The sequence below is a fragment of the Dipteris shenzhenensis genome, chromosome 9, assembly GCF_047967505.1.
Source record: "Dipteris shenzhenensis isolate YYH24624 ecotype China chromosome 9, Dip_SZ_1.0, whole genome shotgun sequence".
NCBI lineage: Eukaryota > Viridiplantae > Streptophyta > Polypodiopsida > Gleicheniales > Dipteridaceae > Dipteris > Dipteris shenzhenensis.
In genome coordinates this window covers 47,637,973-47,657,447 of record NC_141604.1, presented here as the reverse complement: position 1 = coordinate 47,657,447, position 19,475 = coordinate 47,637,973, and the positions used below count along the sequence as shown (strand labels likewise).

General features: G+C 43.2%; 1 protein-coding gene across 2 annotated transcripts in view; it reads right to left on the bottom strand.

Moving 5' to 3' along the window:
* UPL7 (ubiquitin-protein ligase 7) overlaps positions 1-19,475 on the bottom strand; it is an 85,346-nt gene that overhangs the window by 25,920 nt on the left and 39,951 nt on the right. For both annotated transcript variants that reach the window (XR_015541499.1, XM_087378987.1), the window contains exons 8-9: positions 14,566-14,844; positions 14,191-14,443 (exon numbers count right to left, since the gene is read on the bottom strand). Coding sequence is in view for 1 of the 2 variants with exons in the window: in XM_087378987.1 (XP_087235113.1) it covers positions 14,191-14,443; positions 14,566-14,844 (532 nt within the window). In the remaining variant the exon portion in view is untranslated. The remainder of the gene's footprint in view (positions 1-14,190; positions 14,444-14,565; positions 14,845-19,475) is intronic.

Below are 19,475 nucleotides of genomic sequence, written 5' to 3'. Positions count from 1 at the left end.
ACAGTGGGCTATCATGGCTTTGTATGAGAGGGTCACTGGTCGGGTTCGGACACGTGAGGGGCTCTCAGAGGAGGTATGCAGCACGATTGGGGTAAAGCAGGGTTGCCCGCTCTCTCCTACTCTCTTTGGACTATATATTGATGAGCTAGAGATGTTCGTACAGATGACACGCGCTGTGGGCTCTACTCTCTCAGGATCCTCCATTCCTATCCTCCTGTATGCGGACGATGTGGTTCTCATTTCCTCTACTGCTCAGGGCCTCCAGGCACATATTGAGGCACTCCACAGGTTTTGCCAGGACAGGGGATTGACCGTAAACCTTGGCAAGACCAAGGTTATGGTTTTCAACACCTCTGATCGTATCTACAGCACGGATGAGTTTTGCTTCACTTATGACGGACAGCCCATTGAGCTTGTTAGAGAGTACACTTATTTGGGGGCAGTTTTCAGGGGACCGATCTTTACCATGACATATGCAGCACGAGATAGGATTAGTAAAGGGTATCTTTACCATGACATATGCAGCACGAGATAGGATTAGTAAAGGGTATGCTTCGTTGGCTCATCTTGAGCGTCAGTGTTTTCAGTCCCACTTTCAGCATCCCGATACGAAATCCCTGCTATTTGACACATTGGTGAGACCAGCTGCGATGTATGCAGCTCCTTTCTGGGCAGGAGACCTCGGCGCTGCAGATTGGAGACGAGTAGAGAGGTTACAGATCATCATGTTCTCTCGGCTCATTAGGGCCAAGGCTACAGTTCCGCACGAGATCATGCTAGCAGAGTTTGGAGCTACTCCCCTTGCATTGGATGCAGCGTTTCAGTCGGTCATGTATTTGCACAGGGTTAGGGAGTTTGGAGACTCAGCAGCAGGCAGAGCTCGGTTGCCATGGTTAGCACTTGCATCTTCTATGGAGTTGGCACGATCTGGGGCCCGATACTGCTGGTACTTCAGACTCACTAGGTGGCTCACATCTCTTGGACTAGACATGGATAGACTGCCTCCCTTCCGATACAACATGGATGCCCCTCATCTCGAGTTGACTCGCCACGAGCTTAGTCAGGTCACGAGAGCAGACTTGCTGCAGCTTCATACGTACCGCACTTGGATTTATCCCACGCAGCTTTCGACGAAGATGGCCACATATCGTGACCACTTCCTTCGGATCTCAGAGGATGGATTTGTCATTCCACCAGGCTACACAGGTATCCACATGTCCCACTCACTGAGGATTGCCCTTGGCCAGCTTAGAGTCTCTTCGCATCAGCTCGAGATAGAGGCTGGTAGGATGCGACGCATGGAGGATGGACGGCGTCCAGGCCGAGAGACCAGGATCTGCCCTTGTTGCACCATGGGAGAGGTGGAGTCAGAGGAGCACTTCATTTGCAGATGCCCGCTATATTATGAGATCAGAGGGAGATTCCACTGTCTCTTCACGGATGGCTTTGGACCTCTCTCACGAGTGATGGATTATGAGGATCAGCATTGCCTAGCTCTTTATGTCAGGGAGGCCACTATGCTTCGACGACACTACCTCAGAGACCATCAGCACAGACCGGAGCGTGATAGAGCCCAGCCCGATAGAGCTCAGACACACGCTATACCAGATGACAGGTATCAGGAGGAGCACGAGGAGGTCAGAGCTCACACAGGACACATGCCTCCACCCTGTGGATGTACATATGAGATGGTTTGTAGACGCCGCAGGATCTTGCTACATAGGGGACATACTCGCCGCTTCATCTCCAGACGATCCAGGATGATGGCAGCTTTTCGGAGGAGACTTACTCATGGAGATCTCGCCCTACCAGCCGCTCACCTCACTTTTGCTCAGATTTGTACTCTCATAGCAGGAGGCAGAGTCGATGGACAGGATTTCCAGTATTATTTTGGTTCTCAGACTCCGTGATACATGGAGTTGTATCTTTGCATTGACATATTGTACTCATCCCCCCATTTTGCACCAAGGGGCGGTTTCCTTGCATCTAGCTTACTTTGTATTTAGGCTCGGATTTGACATTATGTACTTTCACTTGCATTGTATTGCGTAGCACTTAGATGATATTCGACGATGCCTCTTCTTTGTGGCACGTTGATTTTGTGCTATCTTGTACGCAGAGTTCTTGATGTCCCATGGGCCCATTTTGGCCTTTAGTGGACAATAATACACTTTCTTTCTTTCTTTCTTTCTCTCCCTCTACAACTCACATTTGGTATCAGAGCAGGCTTAGCTCCCGGACGTGCTCCCAGCCCGTACAACTCCCGTACCATTCCGTACAATTGCCCGTGAACAAGTCCGTACAGCCATTGTTGAATGTTCCGTACGTCCATACCAGCTCGTCGTCAGCCGTACAGTTCGCCGTACAGCTCCAGCCCGTACAGCTCCCGTCCATTCCGTCATCCCGTACAGCTGCCGTACGCTTATCCATACATGCTACAGCGCCATCCGTACCTGCTACACCGCCGTCCGTACGCTTGTCCGTACCTGCATGCGTCGACAGCGCCATCCATACCTGCACGCGATCTGTACATACATGCCCGTACACTGCTCCGTCTGTGCTTTGTACTGCAGAGTAGCGCCGTCCGTACAGGTCGCCATCCGTACAGGCTGACAATTCCGTACATCGCCTGTACAGCTCGTCAAATCCGTACATCCCGTGCCTTCAAATCCGTACAGCCCGTGCCGTCAGATCCGCACATCTCGTACTCTCAGGTCCGTACAGCCTAATTGTACATTCCGTACAGTTTTGTACTTTTGTACGTAGTGTGTCATCAGCTGTACAGCCTGACTGTACATTCTGTACAGTTCCGTACTTTTGTACGAAGTGTGTCATTCGAGGCAGAAATTTGCTTTGCACGCCATTTTGTGGGTAGCTTTGGACACATTTTGTGTATTGGGAATTTTGTCAAATTTGGGGCTTTTGCATTTGTTGCAGAGATTGCAAAAATTCGGGGCTTTTGCAATCACACTGCAATTTTGCAGTGAAATTTGGGGCTTTTGCAGACAGAGAGCAATTTGTGCAACATTTGGGGCTTTTAGACCATTTGCCCCTTTCTGGTTGCAATTTCAAGCCACAAATTGGGGCTTTTGTGTTGGGAGAGCAATTTTGCAGATTTCACTTCACACTGCCTTTCTGTGAGTGTTTTGAAGCACTTTTGGCAGGTTTTGGGAGAGATTGGATGCTCTGGCAAATTTCTGACAGAGACATTACAGAGATTTGAGTTGCATTTTTTAGCCAGTGTTTGGCTGTATTGTTTTGGAATTGTGCACTCCATTCCCAGCAAGGGAATTCAGATTTGCTGGATGGTACCAACTACTCCCTCTGGAGCTTTATGGTACGCAATATTCTGATTTCCCTAATTTGTGGGACTATGTAAATGGGGATGAGATCCGGCCAGCAAATGTGGCACCTAATATCCCTCCCTAGCAAGGAGGAGGCAGAGGTCGTGCACAGGGTACAGCTGCAGCACAAGTTATTGGTGCAGTTATACCTACCACTCCAGAGCAAAAGAGATGGGATTCACGTGATGCTTTAGCTTTGTCGTGTATTTCTCTTTCAGTGAAAAGATTCATCATTTCGCATATCCGATCGTGTAAGATCTCAAAGGCAGCATGGGATATTTTGGAGAGCATGTATGCAGCTCAGAATGATGCCAGGGTGTCTTTTTTGAAAAGAGAATTGTCTCATACACATATGGAAGAGGGTGACTCCATGTCAGTGCACCTCACAAAGCTACAGGATTTACGAAAGCAATTGCTGAATATTGATGAGATCATTCCTAATTCAGAGATATTTACCACTACTCTGAATTCTCTTCCTGAGTCTTATCTCAGCTTTCATACCTCGCTGAATTTGTCATTGAAGGGGGGGGGTTGCAAATCCTCTCAATTTTCATGAGTTGATAGGACTTCTACTGCAAGAAGAGCAGACCAGGAAAAACATGGCTTCACGAGCAGGTGAACATGCCATGCTTTCAAAATTCAAGCCTAAAGTAAAGGGACAGGCAAAGACATCAGCAAATCAGCCTTCCAGTGGTTTAGGACAGCCTTCTCAAAAGGCTAAGGGTGATGCACGTAAACCCAAGACGAAGGGAATATGTCATTAGTGCAAAAAGCCAGGTCACTACATTGGAGAATGCAAGAAAAGGCTTGCAAAAGAAAAGAAAAACAGCTCCAATATGGCTGTTTCAGATTCAGCTCCTCATGCATCTGACAATGAGCAAGCTACAGCCAACTTTGTGGAGCACGACTATGCCTTCTTGTCTTGCATTTCAGACTCTCAGTTGGCTGCTCCGGATAGTACAGCCACTTGTAATGATGATACTTATGCTTTTCTGACATGCAGTTATGATTCTTCCAAGGATGCATCAGCTTTCAGTGTCAATGAGACACAAAATACATGGTATTTTGATAGCGGTGCCTCAAAGCATATCACTTCCAAGAAGTGTCTTTTCACATCTCTCCATCCACCTCCCGTTGGTAAAAAGGTCACATGTGCCAACAACTCCTCCTATTCAGTTCGTGGTACAAGTGAAGTTGAACTTACAGCCATTGATGGCTCAACATTCAAAATTTCTGATGTCTTGTATGTGCCTGGTATCACAAAAAATCTACTTTCAGTGTCCACTCTTAACAGAGCTGGATTTCAGGTCATTTTTGAAGATGACAAGTGTGCAGTCCATGACAAAGAGCATGACTATGCCTTGAAATTGTCTGGCACTTTGTTACGTGGTCTTTTTCAGCTTGACATGTATGAGAAAAGACCAGCACATGCTCTTGCAGTTTCCACTCCTATTGCTGCTATGCAGAATGCGGAGTTATGGCATGCCAGATATGGACACATGCATTATGGCAGCTTGATGACGCTTCAAAAACATGCTATGGTTTATGCATTGCCTCCTCTTGAAACACCTCCTCCACTTCTTGGTAAAATGCACAAATTTCCTTTCAAGAAGGATGGATCAGTAAAAGCTGTTCGAAAATTACAGCTTATTCATAGTGATGTCTGTGGTCCCATGAGGACTCCATCATTGGGTGTTCATCTTTACTTTGTCACTTTTATAGATGACTACTCCAACTACACTCGGGTTTATGGGCTGAAACGCAAATCAGAAGTGTTTATGGTTTTCAAACACTTTGCAGCCATGGTTGAAAATGAATCAGGACTCAAGATACTCAAGAGACAGACATTATGCACAGATAGAGGAGGGGAGTATTTGTCTGCAGATTTTGATGCATTTTTGAAAGACAAGGGCATTGCACATCAGCTTACAGTGAGGCTAACTCCTCAGCAAAATGACAAAGCTGAGAGGAAAAATTGTACTCTTATGGAGATGGATAGATGCATGCTAAAAAGCGAAAAATTGCCTCACAAATTTTGGCTTGAAGGTCTCATGTGTGCCAATTATGTTTTGAATTGGGCACCCACAAAAGCTTTAAAGACCAAGACTCCCTATGAAGTTTGGCAAGGGAGAAAGCCTTCTGTGGATCATTTTCGTGTTTTTGGATGCCTTGCATATGCTCATGTGCCCGTTGAATTTCGGCATAAGTTGTCTGATAAGGCAATCAAATGCATTTTTGTTGGGTACAGTGCAGAGAGCAAGGGCTACCGTCTCTACAATCCTGTCACACGCAAGATTATTGTCAGTAGAGATGTTATATTTTCAGAAAATTCAGCTCACACTCGAGCTGAATTTGATTTGCCTACTTCTTTCGATGATGTCTTTGAGGGTTACTACCCGTTGCCTTGGGTTCCCCTACTGATATATCTGATGCAAATCAAAATTTTCAGATACCTCCACATGCTCGATTCAGCCACAGGATGTCTTACCACCTCCACAAGCAGTGGAAGAGGTTGTTCAGCAAGAAATTGCAGATATACATGCAGCAAAAACAGTCCCAAATTGGCTGTTACAAACTCTCAGGGAGAGTAAAATTGATGCTCCATTACCTGGCAGAACTCGGAATGAAATAAGGCATGGGGGGGGAGCTCTTTCAGTTGAATCAGCTTATGCACGTACTCTTCTTGATGAGGAGAAGCCTGAGACATTTGAAGAGGCACTGGATAATGTGCATTGGATGAATGCCATGCACGATGAGTTGCAGTCCATTCAGAAAAATCAGACATGGGAAGTTGTCGATTTGCCATCAGGTAAACATGCCATAGGTACACGGTGGGTTTTCAAAGTTAAAAGAAAGCCAGATGGGGGGACCATTGATCGGTACAGGGCAAGGCTGGTTGCAAAAGGATATGCTCAGAAAAAGGGCATAGACTATGAGGAGACTTTTGCTCCTACATCCAGAATGACAACCATCCGGTCAATTATAGCTATGGCTGCAAACTTTGAATGGAATGTTCATCAGTTGGACATTAAAACAGCTTTTCTTAATGGAGACTTGTTGGAAGAGGTTTATGTCAAACAACCTCCAGGCTTTGAAATTTCAGGAAATGCACTTCAGGTATGCAAGCTGAATAAAGCTTTGTATGGGCTGAAACAAGCCCCACGTGCATGGTATGCCAAAATTCATGCCTTTCTGACCAGCAAGGGGCTGCACAATAGTCCAGCTGAGAGCACCCTCTACATCAAGAAGGATGGGGGGGATATTTTAGTCATCATTCTTTATGTAGATGACTTACTGCTCACAGAGTCAAATGAAGATAATATTGCAGATTTTAAAGCTGAATTGCAGACCACTTTTGACATGTCAGATTTGGGGCTGCTACAGTTTTATTTGGGGATCCAGTTCACTCAAGAGAAAAGTGGCATCGTTATGTCTCAATCCAAGTATGTGCAGAAACTCTTGGACAGATTCAACATGCAGGATTGTAAGCCCATAGCTACTCCCATGGAGCCAGGGCTGAAGCTTACAATGCAGGTGAATCAATTGATGTCACACTCTACAGTCAGGCTGTTGGATGCCTCATTTATCTCTACAATACACGACCTGATATTCAGTTTGCAGTTTCTCAGGTGAGCAGATATATGCACAGCCCAAAGACTGCATTGGCAGGCTATAAAACGCATCTTCCGTTATTTGCAAGGTACCAAGTCTTTTGGTTTGATGTTTCCCAGGGGGGGTGACTTGCAGATACATGCCTACAGTGACTCAGATTGGGCTGGAAACTATGACACTAGGCAGTCCACAAGTGGCAATTGTTTCTTTTTGGGCAAAGCTTGTATTTCTTAGCTAAGCAAGAAACAATCTACAGTGGCTACCTCTTCATGTGAAGCTGAGTATAGGGCAGCTTTCACAGCGACAGTTGAATGTGTTTGGCTGCGTCGTTTATTTGCTGATCTTCATCTTTCATTGGAGGGTCCTTCTCCAATTCTCACTGATAGTCAGAGTGCTATTACAGTGGCAAAGAATCCAGTGTTTCATGCTCGCACAAAGCACATTGAGGTTCACTATCACAACGTCAGAGAGAAGTTGCATGCAGGAGAGATCAGTATGATCTGTGTCAACACATGACAATGTTGCAGACATTTTCACCCAAGCACTTCCACGTGAAAAGTTTGAGGCATTTCGCAGTGCCCTGAACTTATCTCCTTTTGGTGATTGATCATTTCCTTGTACATGACATTGGCACTGCAGGGGGGTGTTAGAATTATTGTTATAATTTAGCAGTGACCAATGTAATGTAATAAGTAGGTTTGGGGCACTTTTCCCTCACTTAGAGGTTTTTCCCCCTAACCACAGTTAGTTCACTAACTACGGTTAGTGAAGGATAAGGTTTTGTCACTTAGACAAAACCTATCACTCTCTTCAGTTGTAACTCTTTCTTCTATTGCAACTATCGATTTCAGCTCTTACTCTCCTGCTCTCACACTCTGCTCTCTCTCTCCCTCTACAACTCACAAATTCATCACTTGCAAGGTTGTTGTGACTGCTATTCTTTCAATCCTGCTGCTTTCAGACCCATGGTCTATTTGGATGTCATGAGAAGTTATGGGTCAACAAGGCCATGTTCTTCTTGACAATGGAAGCAAACATGACTTTATAAATTGATCCTTGGTGCAGAAACTCAGGGTACTAGTTGCAAGCAGCAGTCATAGGTATGCTATAAACATGGCTCAAGGTACCACAGATATCTAGGATACTTTCATCCCTGTAATTCGCCTAAATATTCAATAATATGAAGAGGGTTTATCTTTTCATAATTTGTATCTAGCAAAGGTTGATACTATAGTAAAAACCAGACACTGAAAATGACTATATTCATCATAGGATATCTTTTTCTGGGTAACTCTGTTGTAGCCCCAGCATATTTTGAACATCTTTAAAAGTTGAAGAATTCATCTAGAACTCTTCAATTTAAGTCTCTTGTTAGGTCTGCCGATTATTCAAATCCCTTGACCATTATCATGGTTTAAATCATTTTGAGTTAATTTTTCAATGGTGAGGTCATCTCGATGGAGAAAGCATGCCTCCCCTTTGTCAACCAAGCTGCCGTCACCCATGTGAAGACCCGACGGATTCTTCACACCCTGGCCACAATCCTGAACACCAAGCCAGATTCTCTGGGCGGCAGGACAGCTCCACAAGCAGTGTGCTTTCGTCTCAAGAGCGCCTACTGAACAACAATGACATCCTCTGCCGCATCTGCACTAGCCATGGGCCCATGAGTTAACAGCCAAAAGAAGTAGGAGATCTGCCTCAAGCGAAGGATGATCTAGAACCGAGACCAGAATTTGGTAATAGCCTCGATGAGAACCTGCTGCTCTACCAATGGTGCTCTTGTGAGGGGCTCCAAACCAAAGCCTCCAACTGCAGCCATTTGCCAATTCGAGTGGTGTATGAGAAGAACTCCACTAGATGGCCAGAACCACTCGCCGGGGTCCCACTGGATCTCTCAAAGCAAACGGGCCTCCCCAAGTCATAAGTGCCATTCAAAGAACTCATCATATGGGGTCGGGGCTCAATGGACCAAGTCATCTTCCAATCACTCTAATCCTCTAGAGGCCAAGGCTCCGTCATCCCATGGATCTGTATCTCTTGGATCTGACTATAGCAGTAGCAGACCTCCTGGGCTATGTTATAGAAGACCGGATATGGATCAATGTATTCACAAACTTTTGAGTAGTGCCCCTGTCCTGGAGAGCTGGTTAAACCGTTGGGAGGGTGTGCTAGATCTGAGGCCACCTTAAACCAAAGCTTGACATAAAAAGGACTGATTGGAGAAGAGTGCATACACCAAAGTAGCTAATCTACTGCAGTAGGATCTCGACTTCCTTTTTGAGCTCCTCGGTTGAAGTGAAGGTTACTGATATAGGCTTCCAAGGTGGGTAGGGACCTCCTCCACAGGCTGCCACCATCTGGCCGCGTTAATCTCCTCAAACCTACCTGGAGCACCCTCAAATGTGCCACTGCCTGAAGCCACTCCTCTGTCTGCTAGGAAAGCCAGCACCAAGCCCACTCTGGCGTGCATACAGTGGGCCGGCATGTGCCCCTGCTGATCCCAGACCTCTGGATGCCAAATTAAGGGCTAGCGCTTGAGCTCTTCCCTGCACTGTGGACTGGTCTGAATGAGGCGAGTATGAGGGTGTGCCACACCCTCATCAAGCTCCACATCAGAGGCAACCCCTTCCCTATTAGGGGAGGCTCTATTAAAATCCAACGGTGTGACTGTTAAGCAACCTGTAGAAATGCCATATGCTCACAAATGCAATAAGACATCTTTTCTACGCAGGATCAGGAGATCATCCAAAGGCTGTAGAGGTCACTTGCTATTTTGGGTGAATTTTGGAGCCACAGAGACCCAGATACACTCAAATAAAAGTTCTCATCTTCCTGAAATTCCTCTTTGCATTGATGTGGATTTCACTTGAGCCTTGTTAAAATCTTTGCCCTCCTAGAGAACATCTTTGGGCACTTGTATCTTTTCTCTCTCAAGCCCTTGTAGACGGTGGAGCTTTAGGCTGAAATCTAGACATTAACATGAACAGACTATAGCCTATGGTTGAATACTTTGAAGTTTGCACTATTGTAGGCAAACTCTAACACTCTAAGATACTCTTCCCAATTTGTCTACCGTTTACTAACATAAACATGCAACACATCATCCAGTTCTGATTGACTCATTCTGTCTGACCATCCAACTACGAATAGTCAAACATGCTCATGGTCATAATAGTTTCCAAATTTTGCAAGACATCCTTCCAAAGATGGCTATCAAACTTTTTCTGTCCTGGTAACTGACAACACCAGTGGGTAAACCATGTAACCTGAAACTCCTTTTAAAAAAATCTTGCCAACTTGGGGTTTTCACTTTTTTTTAGTTGGAATGAAATGGGCCATCTTGGTCAAAGAACTATTATCCACGACTTCTATGGTGCAATGCAGAAGCATACATGAGAGCGAGAGACATAGACACACACAGAGAGAGAGAGAGAGAGAGAGAGAGAGAGAGAACATGAGCAATGGCGACTATATATACAGCAAGGGAATCAACCAAACAAGAGTAGAATGCTCCAAGAGAATGATCAAGGAGGAGGGTAGGGCCATATCTAGGCCTCGTATTGACCGACCCAGGGCCTGCCATGTAGCCGACCCAGAGTCATTCAACCGACCTAGGCCAGGTTGGTTGACCCAACCTACAAGTTGGTTTCCCCAATCATCGTCATCATCACCAAAGAGTTCTTCGCAAGATAGTCAGCGCAAATCGAAGGAGAAGGCTAGCCGTCTCCAGGACAAATTACAGATATGTGGAGAGCATGAGATGTATAGAGGCAGATGTCCATATGCTTCAAAAAGCAGCCATGTTGCACAAGTAGCATGGTATATATAACTATAATACATGTTTTAATTTCTGCTACTTTGTGTTTGAATGTTTTCCTAGCTATAAAACATACAAATATGAATGATATTTTCAAATACAAGGAAGAAGAACATCGCATGATAATGATGAGGTGCACAGTGGATCTGGTGGACCCATGACTCATCGTAGACATGCATTCGCACGTTTGCAACAAGGTGTTAGTACAAGCAGCTCAGCTAAGACCTTTGGCCACTATTCGCTTCCTTATTCACTTGCGAATCATGAACCACGCTATCTATACAATAGAAATAACGGGTACTCTTTCCCATTGGAGGGCCAATCCAGTATCCATTTGTGTAATGTGAACGAATCTCTGAATTTTCTGTGAGTAATCATTTCAGAAAGGTTCTTCGGCATTACATAAGTACTGCACATGAAAGAGGGGCCCTTGGAATTTGTTTACTTCCTTGAGCTTAATACCTGCTAAGTGACCTAAGGGCTGGTTCCTCCAACCATAATATTCCTCTTAACATAACTGGATGTCTAATCAAGGACGGTACTAAACCAAGATTGAGACTAGAGATAGCAAGGATGAGGTCTAGATAGGACTAACTTAGTCAAGATACTTAGGTTTGTCCCAGTTAGGACGTTGGCCTGGGATAGTGTGCTAGGAGTGAGGACACCTTGGCCCATATATACAATGGAGGAATCACTTAGTGCCAACCTTGGGCAACGAATCTTCCTTGTGCATCAGGACGTGGATGAATGCCACTATCTTCAGGTAGAGTGGCCTCAATGCAAGGACGTGACAACATCACCTTCACGGGTGCGATCCTTATGAGATATAGGATCCTAGTTGTCAACTTGTATGTTGCTTTACCCTCAAGCTTGGGAATGTCAAGCACATTCAGACTCTATGGCTCGGAGGTGTGAGTCCACTAGCTCTCCCCTTTGTGGTTCATGTTGATCTATTGATGGGTTGTATAGGTTTGTTAAAATAGAATCTCTCTTATCCAAGGACGATCTATGCATATCAATATAGTCGAGTATGAACTAGACCTAGGGGTTGTTTTAGGTGATATCAGAGCAAGACTTGGGATAATTAAGATTGACATGCAATGTTTGGATTTAGCTTGCAAATCTAATTTTGAGTTCTCTAATCAAGAACTTGACTAAATTTAAAAATTCCTACAGAATGCATTACAGTACTTCGAAGCCAATAACAAATTAAATTTTGCATTTTTATTATCATTGAATTAAATCGATGCAAATATAATTTCAGGGCTGGATGAAATTTGGAGGAGATTGTGATCAGAGGAATAGAAACAATTCACTTGAGAAATTTTGAATTTGTAAAAGAGGGCAAACGGCTAGGAAGCTCACTTGAGCTACAAATTCGGTGTCTTGGTATTCTCTCACAAGGATTGGGCTTAAATCTCTTTTGTGTTTCAGCTCAAAATGCCGATTGCCTCAGTCACAAATGCAAAGGTAAATTGTGAGATAATGCAAGCTATGTAAGCTAGTTATTCTCTCACAAGGATTGGGCTTAAATCATCCCTTGTGTTTCAGCTCAAAATGCCAATTGCCTCAGTCACAAATGCAAAGGTAAATTGTGAGGTAATGCAAGCTATGGAAGCTTGAAGGCTGACTTCAATCATAGTTTGGCAATTTGCACTAGGTCTGTGCAATCTGATGCAAGCGATGGCCGTCTGATGCCAATGCATTGACCATTGGTGGCAGGCTGAGCAGATGCAAGCTAAACATGCCATCCATGATAATGGTCAATTTGTTCATGACCTTGACAATTAGCTGATTTTCACATGAACTTGTTATTCTAGGCTATTTTGACAAGCGAGAGCTTGCCACTCCTAAGCCTTCATGTTGCACATAGGCACTTGGAAATCGCTTACAGCAGCCTACGTTTATGGCTCGAGTGTTATATACTCGGTATGGTGATAAGCAAACAGTTAGCGATTTAGCATCAACACAAAGTGTTGATTGATGTGGGTGCAGCAAGTTGCTCTTCAAAGAAATTCAAGGGAAGTCACTACTCGATCGAATAGTTTGTGATGTAAGGTGTAAAGAGAGAGCGCATAAGATACGATTGACCTTTTGGAGAAGAGCTAGGTGATTGCATGCTAGACCACCATGTGGCAAGCATGCAGCCCAGAATATGCCAACTGGCAGTTGAGTGGCCATGTGGGTAGCTTCAAATAGTGGGCTTACCTGACTATGACATGTACCAAATGTTTGTTGATTGAAACTGCCAACTAGCAGTAATTCTTGCAAAGTGTGTGTTTGCTTCACGTAACAAGAATGTGTGCCCTGGTAAGAGAGGGTATGTACTGTCAAATCTTCTGAAGATGGTTAAATAGGTGGAATGCTCATTTCACTTTGACGAATTATCAAGCCGTCTGTTCCCAGTATGTGGAAGTTTCAGAAAGCTTTCATCAGAGTATGCATCCAAGAGCTGAGGAATATTATTAGTTTCGAAAACTTGGATTTGCAGATGGGCACCAAAGGATCAGGAAATAAGCATCAGAAATAGACCAACGTGTAGTAGTGTCTTCCTTTAGCTTGGACTTGATCTTATTACTCATTTCTATTTTTTTGGGACTATGTACAAAAACAACATATGTTTTCCCTTTTAGCAGTCACACGCACCCATATGTAGGAACAAATTTGCTAGGCCCCACACACACACATGGCTCTGGTCAAGCATTTTAGAATTTGACAGCAACATTTCTGAAGTTTGATCAGTAAGTACTTTGCCTTCTTTTTCCAAGTGCTCTCCCCTTTAGACTACCAGATGAAATCTGCGAAAATAAAACCAAGATGCTGGAGGCCTTAAATTTTGCTGAAACCTATAGTGATACAAGTGCTGAAAAAGCTCCATCAGCACCCAACAGAAGTTCTTCAAAGAAAACATGAAGAGCGAAGCCACAGTAGGACAGATAGCAAGGAGGAGGAGGGACCACATTCAAGGTACAACACACCATATGCTCATCCTTTCAGATTGAATATGTTTTTCAAACTCTGTTATCTGGAAAACAGTTCACTTGACAACTAGCTTGCACAAATGGAAAATAATTAAGGACCTGGGAATACTACAAACGATAGTATCAATATGATCCATAAATGGCAACAGAAAAAGTAGCTAAGGACTTAAGGACACATCAGGAGCGTTAACACTGTCTCCTCCACCTCTTTATTATACGAAAATAAATCATCCCCCATGTAGCAAGTATTATGCCTTTGTAATTTAGTCATATGCCAGAAAAGGGGATGAAACAATGAATCAATGTAATCCTGCATGAAACCATAAATAGTTTTGGTAGCATTGAATTAGACTAGTTTTCCACTTAAGACACAGAAAGCCTCATTATCAATCAAGAACATAAGATAGCATCTGTATTCAGGTCCATAAAGTACCTTCAAATACATTAGACTCTGATGAAGCTCTGGATCAAGTGTGGAAAGCTCGTCAAGAAAGCTATATCGACCCAGCAATTTCCAGACAAAAACGTGTGAAAAAGAGTAGTCTAATAGTATGCCTTCATACAACGCTTTCCCAACAATCCGCCCCAGAAATTCAATCATGCGCAGACCATGTCCTAAGCTTCCTGCTGCTGGATGTGGAAACAATAGACCCTCTTCTGTCGCTGTCTGTGTAAACAAGCCATATCTGAGGGACAAAAGCATAGAAGAAAGGATGCTGATCACTAAATCTTGAAAGATCCTGACTCAAAGCTGTAGAAAGCTATCATGTGAATAAAAACCTCAAAGGCCCCAGTTCAAGAAACTCACCCTGGGTCAAATGCTGCTTTTGCCAAATCTGTCAAAAATTCTTTGAAAAGACCACCATAGTCCAACCCGGCTTCTGGAAGGCCATACTCATTCACAAATGAAACATTGATTCCAGATTTGAGTTTTGATCCTAAGGGATTCAACTGCGTGAAACCGTCTTCAACAAGGTGATCCCTTCTGATCGCTATTTCGATTGAGCCAGGCCCTGGCCCTATCACTTCTCCAGCCATCTTTCTTGCCATCTTGTCAGATTTCACAAACTCTCGGAAAATTTGCACCCTTCAATAGGACAAGTTCAATCACATCCCTTGTAAAAATGTGATACTAGCAAAGTCATACACCGTTAAAATGGCATAGCAATGCACAGAAATTGCAAAGTGTCCAAAAACATTCTTTTTTGCATGCAAAAGAGAGGTGAGAGGAATGCAAGCACGGCAAAGTGAAGTATCATCGAGATGACTTAAGATGTGCAGACCTGCGGATATAACTATTTTTTTGGAACATAAATGTATATGATATGACCTATTTATAATATAAATATTGTTTTTCTCAAAAAATAATAGAAGCAAAAGAGCGATCATGTGTTTTTCATTGGGAGCAAGTATTAGGAAGAGTGACTAGAAAATACATATACCAAAGACATTGACTTAGAACACTGAAGAGTCTAGAGGAATACAAAAACAATAGGATAGTCAAAATACATATACCAAAGACATTGACTTAGAACACTGAAGAGTCTAGAGGAATACAAAAACAATAGGATAGTCACATATTGTGAGAGCATGGTGGAGAAACAACCATGTCTAAGAAAGTCACATTCAATTATTGGACCAATGGATGTCTTGGTGGGAAGACAAGACCTATAGCTCACTAGGGTAACTTCATCAGTTCAGGCAAGGCCACGTGAGTTTTTCTTTCTTTTGGATTGCAATGCAATTTACATTTGATTATTTGTAGGTGATGGAGTTTGAGGGACTTGCCAACACTCCAAAGACAAACTTGTCGACACCCAAACATGAAAGATAGTTGCACTAGGCAATCTCAAAATGAATTCCAGGGCACCTGCAGATACATCCTGACAAACGGCTTCTGTTTGGCTCTTTTCAACCATCCCCCCCTGCCTTATGGTGATTGATTAAAAAAAGATAATTTAAATAAGTATGTGGATACCATGCCATCACCAACGCTGCACTATTCAATTGGACAAGAAGAATAAAAGCTCACCTATACCCTCACAAAGATATGTGCACACGTGCCTACACACGCACACATGCACAAAGGTATATTAATCTACTGTGTATATCATATCTATACATACACATCCATTTGTGAGTGTGCACAATGCATATACACGCATGCAAGCATATCTATCCATCTATATATGAACGTAAGTACTAAACATTTTAGTACGTATGTCTGTTTTATATATACTCTCTCTCTATATATATATACATGAATTTAAATAATTATATATATAGACAAACACATGCCCACCCTCCATAGGTATATAAATCTGTGTATGTGTGCATATATTTATATATTATGTGTTCATGAATCTCTCCCTGCAACGTCGGTCCCAGATCAGATCCTTCTGGAAGAATTTGGAACCACCCCCCTAAACTTGATGCAGCCTTCAGGTGGCCACGTACCTCCATGGGAGACCAGATCTCCAATAGCTCCACACATATACGACTTGGTTAGCACCTTGTGAAGCTTTCGGTAAAACTCATCTTTTACAAAGATCATTGCCTGCAAATCTCAAACGAGGGTTTCATCGATCCCCGCAGCTATACTCTGATCATGGTGTACAAGTCTTTTGGTACATTGCATTAGGTAAAAACAGAATGGCCAAGTGGATACTACCAGAGAAGAAAGGCTTCATAAAGGGCAGACATCTACTGGAAGCCATCATCAATATCTGGGAGGGTTGTGAGTTTGCAAGAGAAACAAAAAAGGACATATGCTTTTTGAAGGTTGACTTTGACAAGGCATATGATAGACTTGAATGGGACTTCATCATCCAGGCTTTGGCTGACATGGGTCTTGGCCCCCTTTTCATCTCTTTTATCAAACTCCTTCTCACTAATGCTACAGCCAAGATATGTGTTAATGGGATCATGAGCCAACCCTTTGAGCTTAAAAGATCTATAAGATAGGGGTGCCCTATTGCTCCTCTACTCTTTGCAATTGCTGCACACTCCTTGGGGTGGCTTCTACAGCAACAAAGTCAAGAAGGCAAGTTGAAAGGTATTGAGTTACCTTCAAGCAAGCACCTTATATGCCAGCAATTTGCTGATGATACAAACTTAACCCTCGTGAATGAGTCTCAAGATATTAAGGTGGCTATGAAGTCTTTAGAGATATTTTACAAAGCCTTTGGGTTCAAAATCAACCACTCCAAAACTGGATATGCAACCCTCAAAGGGGATGAACATCAAGTTTTGGAAGAGATGGGATGCCAGAGAATCAAACATGGCTCAGTCTTCAAATTACTGGGTATCCCCATGGGTTTTGATATTTCCCTCAAGCAGAGATGGGATTGGTTCCTGAACAGATTCCAAAACAAGGTAGAGAAATGGAGATGATTTCAGGTTAGTTTGGCTGAAAGAAGAATTGTTCTCAACCACTGCATATACCCTATTGTTATCTTCTACCTCACAGCATGGTCTCCCTCCAAAGCTAGAATTAACATGTTCATAAAAATTTGTAGATCTTTTCTTTGGGGAGGCAAGATACCCAAGGTCAGATGGGACTTTTGTATCAAACCCAAACAGGAGGGGGGATTAGGGGTTATTGATATAGAGCAGGCTGCTCTGAAACTCTCCTCAACCTGGATAATAAAGGCAATCCTACACCCTCTTGAGGATTGGGCTCAAATTCTCCTTAGGAATGTCAGCCCCCTAAGACCCCTCAGAGCCCTCAAGTGAAAAAATTACCCCATGCTGTCAACTATTTGTAACCCAGAGCCCTGCAAAGCTAAAGGCAGCCAGCTTTGGGTCTCTCTATGAACAGCCTTTGAAGGGATCAAAAGCCAAATTGTCTTTTCAGGTAAAGGAGCTTTTATGACTTTTGACTCAATTTGGATTTCTGTTATCTTCAAAGAAGCTGTGCTGTCTGATGAAGATTCAAGAATTAGCTAAGGCTGCTCTTCTCTTTAAAAAGGGTTTGCAAAGTTAGGGGCAATTGTGGAACAGATTTGAACTAAGGTGAAAAACATGGGCAGAGATTAGGAGAGAGTTTAGTCTAAATAATCAAAGCCAGTCACTTGTTCTGGATAAAATACAACTATGGAATGGCAATCAGCAGTGGAAGGGTGGATCTTTCCTGGTTTATAGCAGAGAGTTCAGCTAGGTGGAGAGTACCTCTTTCTTCCCTATACCCACACCAAGCAGAGACATGGGAGATCTCTGCAGGGTTCTTAATGACAGGTGGAAACTTCAAAACTCCAAAGAGAAATGGAAGTTCAGGTTCTGTGCCATATGGTCATATGCAATCCCAAACAAAATGTCTGCCCTAATGTGGCTCATATTGCATAAAGCTATGTGGACCAATATCAAAGGACTTAGGATTGGGAAGGGTGGTGGCAAATGCATGAACTGCCCCTCTACCAATAAAAACATTTTCCATCTCTTTGTTGCTTGTCCTGTGGCCAGAAAGGTTTGGAAGATAGTCCAACTGGAGACAAGGGAGCCAATAAATTGGAAGGCCATTTTACTAGGAAACTCTATAAGGACAAAGCAAGACACATGGGCACCCTTGAGAGCACATGCACTTTGGTTTATATGGGTAACCAGGAATAGTCTTCAATTTAATCAAGTTGTATTGCAAGTTGACCTACTGTTTGTTAACTCGCTGAATAGGACCATAAGAAAATCATACAAATGATACACAATTTCAGAGCATAGGCTGCCCTCTTCAATGCTGACCTTCAAGAACATACTCAAAGCTGTTTTGGGATTGACAATTCCACACCTTTTGAAATCCCTAATGAGATCACTGATTTTCTTAAACAAGTGCCACAACACTTAAAAAGGAGCCAGACTCACCTTGTGAAGTGGCACTGATAGCCCTGGGGACTCAGAGAGCTTCAATTACTCTGACTATTTCAATGATGACAATACAGATGACACAGATGACTCCTATGTTCCTCTCTTTTGATTCTGCTGCTTCTATTTTTACTCCAGGAATATTTCTCAGAAATGTTTTGATGATGGCTGGTTGTTCTTTACCAAAGAACATGTAAATATTTATGTTGATGATGATGATATTCTAATATAACACAAACTTTCCTGCCCAAAACAAAAAAAAGAGCTTGGGAAATTTTTATTTTTGAAATTCGGAAAAACGGGAGGGACGGGTAGGGAAAATATTCACACGAGATGTAAAGAAGCATAGGACATACATAGATGACCTGCAACATCTACATACAAAAATGGTCATCAAAATCAAAGAAATTGTCACGGCTCAAAACAAGTTCCTTTTTCTTATGATTTCTTTAATTTTTATTCTTTAAATCTTTCCTTGCAATCTGAGATACCTTTGATGATGGTTTGCTCAGGGACTCGATGTCCACACAAGTTGTACTTCGAGGTGAAGTCTCTAGACTTGGTTGATGGAGGCCCAACCAAGAATGATAGTCTCTGGAGTTGGTTAACGGAGGTCCACAACCCAGAAGCCACCATGGTAAAGTGACTTGTTCTAGTTAGGTAGGCTCAAATTTATTGAGTCAAGCTCACACGTGATCTGGAAGGTTGATAATTACCACCTATACACACCTCTGCCTATACATCTCTCCGAACACTAGAACATAGAGGTCACTAGGTAACCTAACCTGGTGCACCCAAATTGGGTTTAGGTTTTTGGGGGTGTTCCAATATCTTGGAATTGACGGATAAATACCCAACACAGTC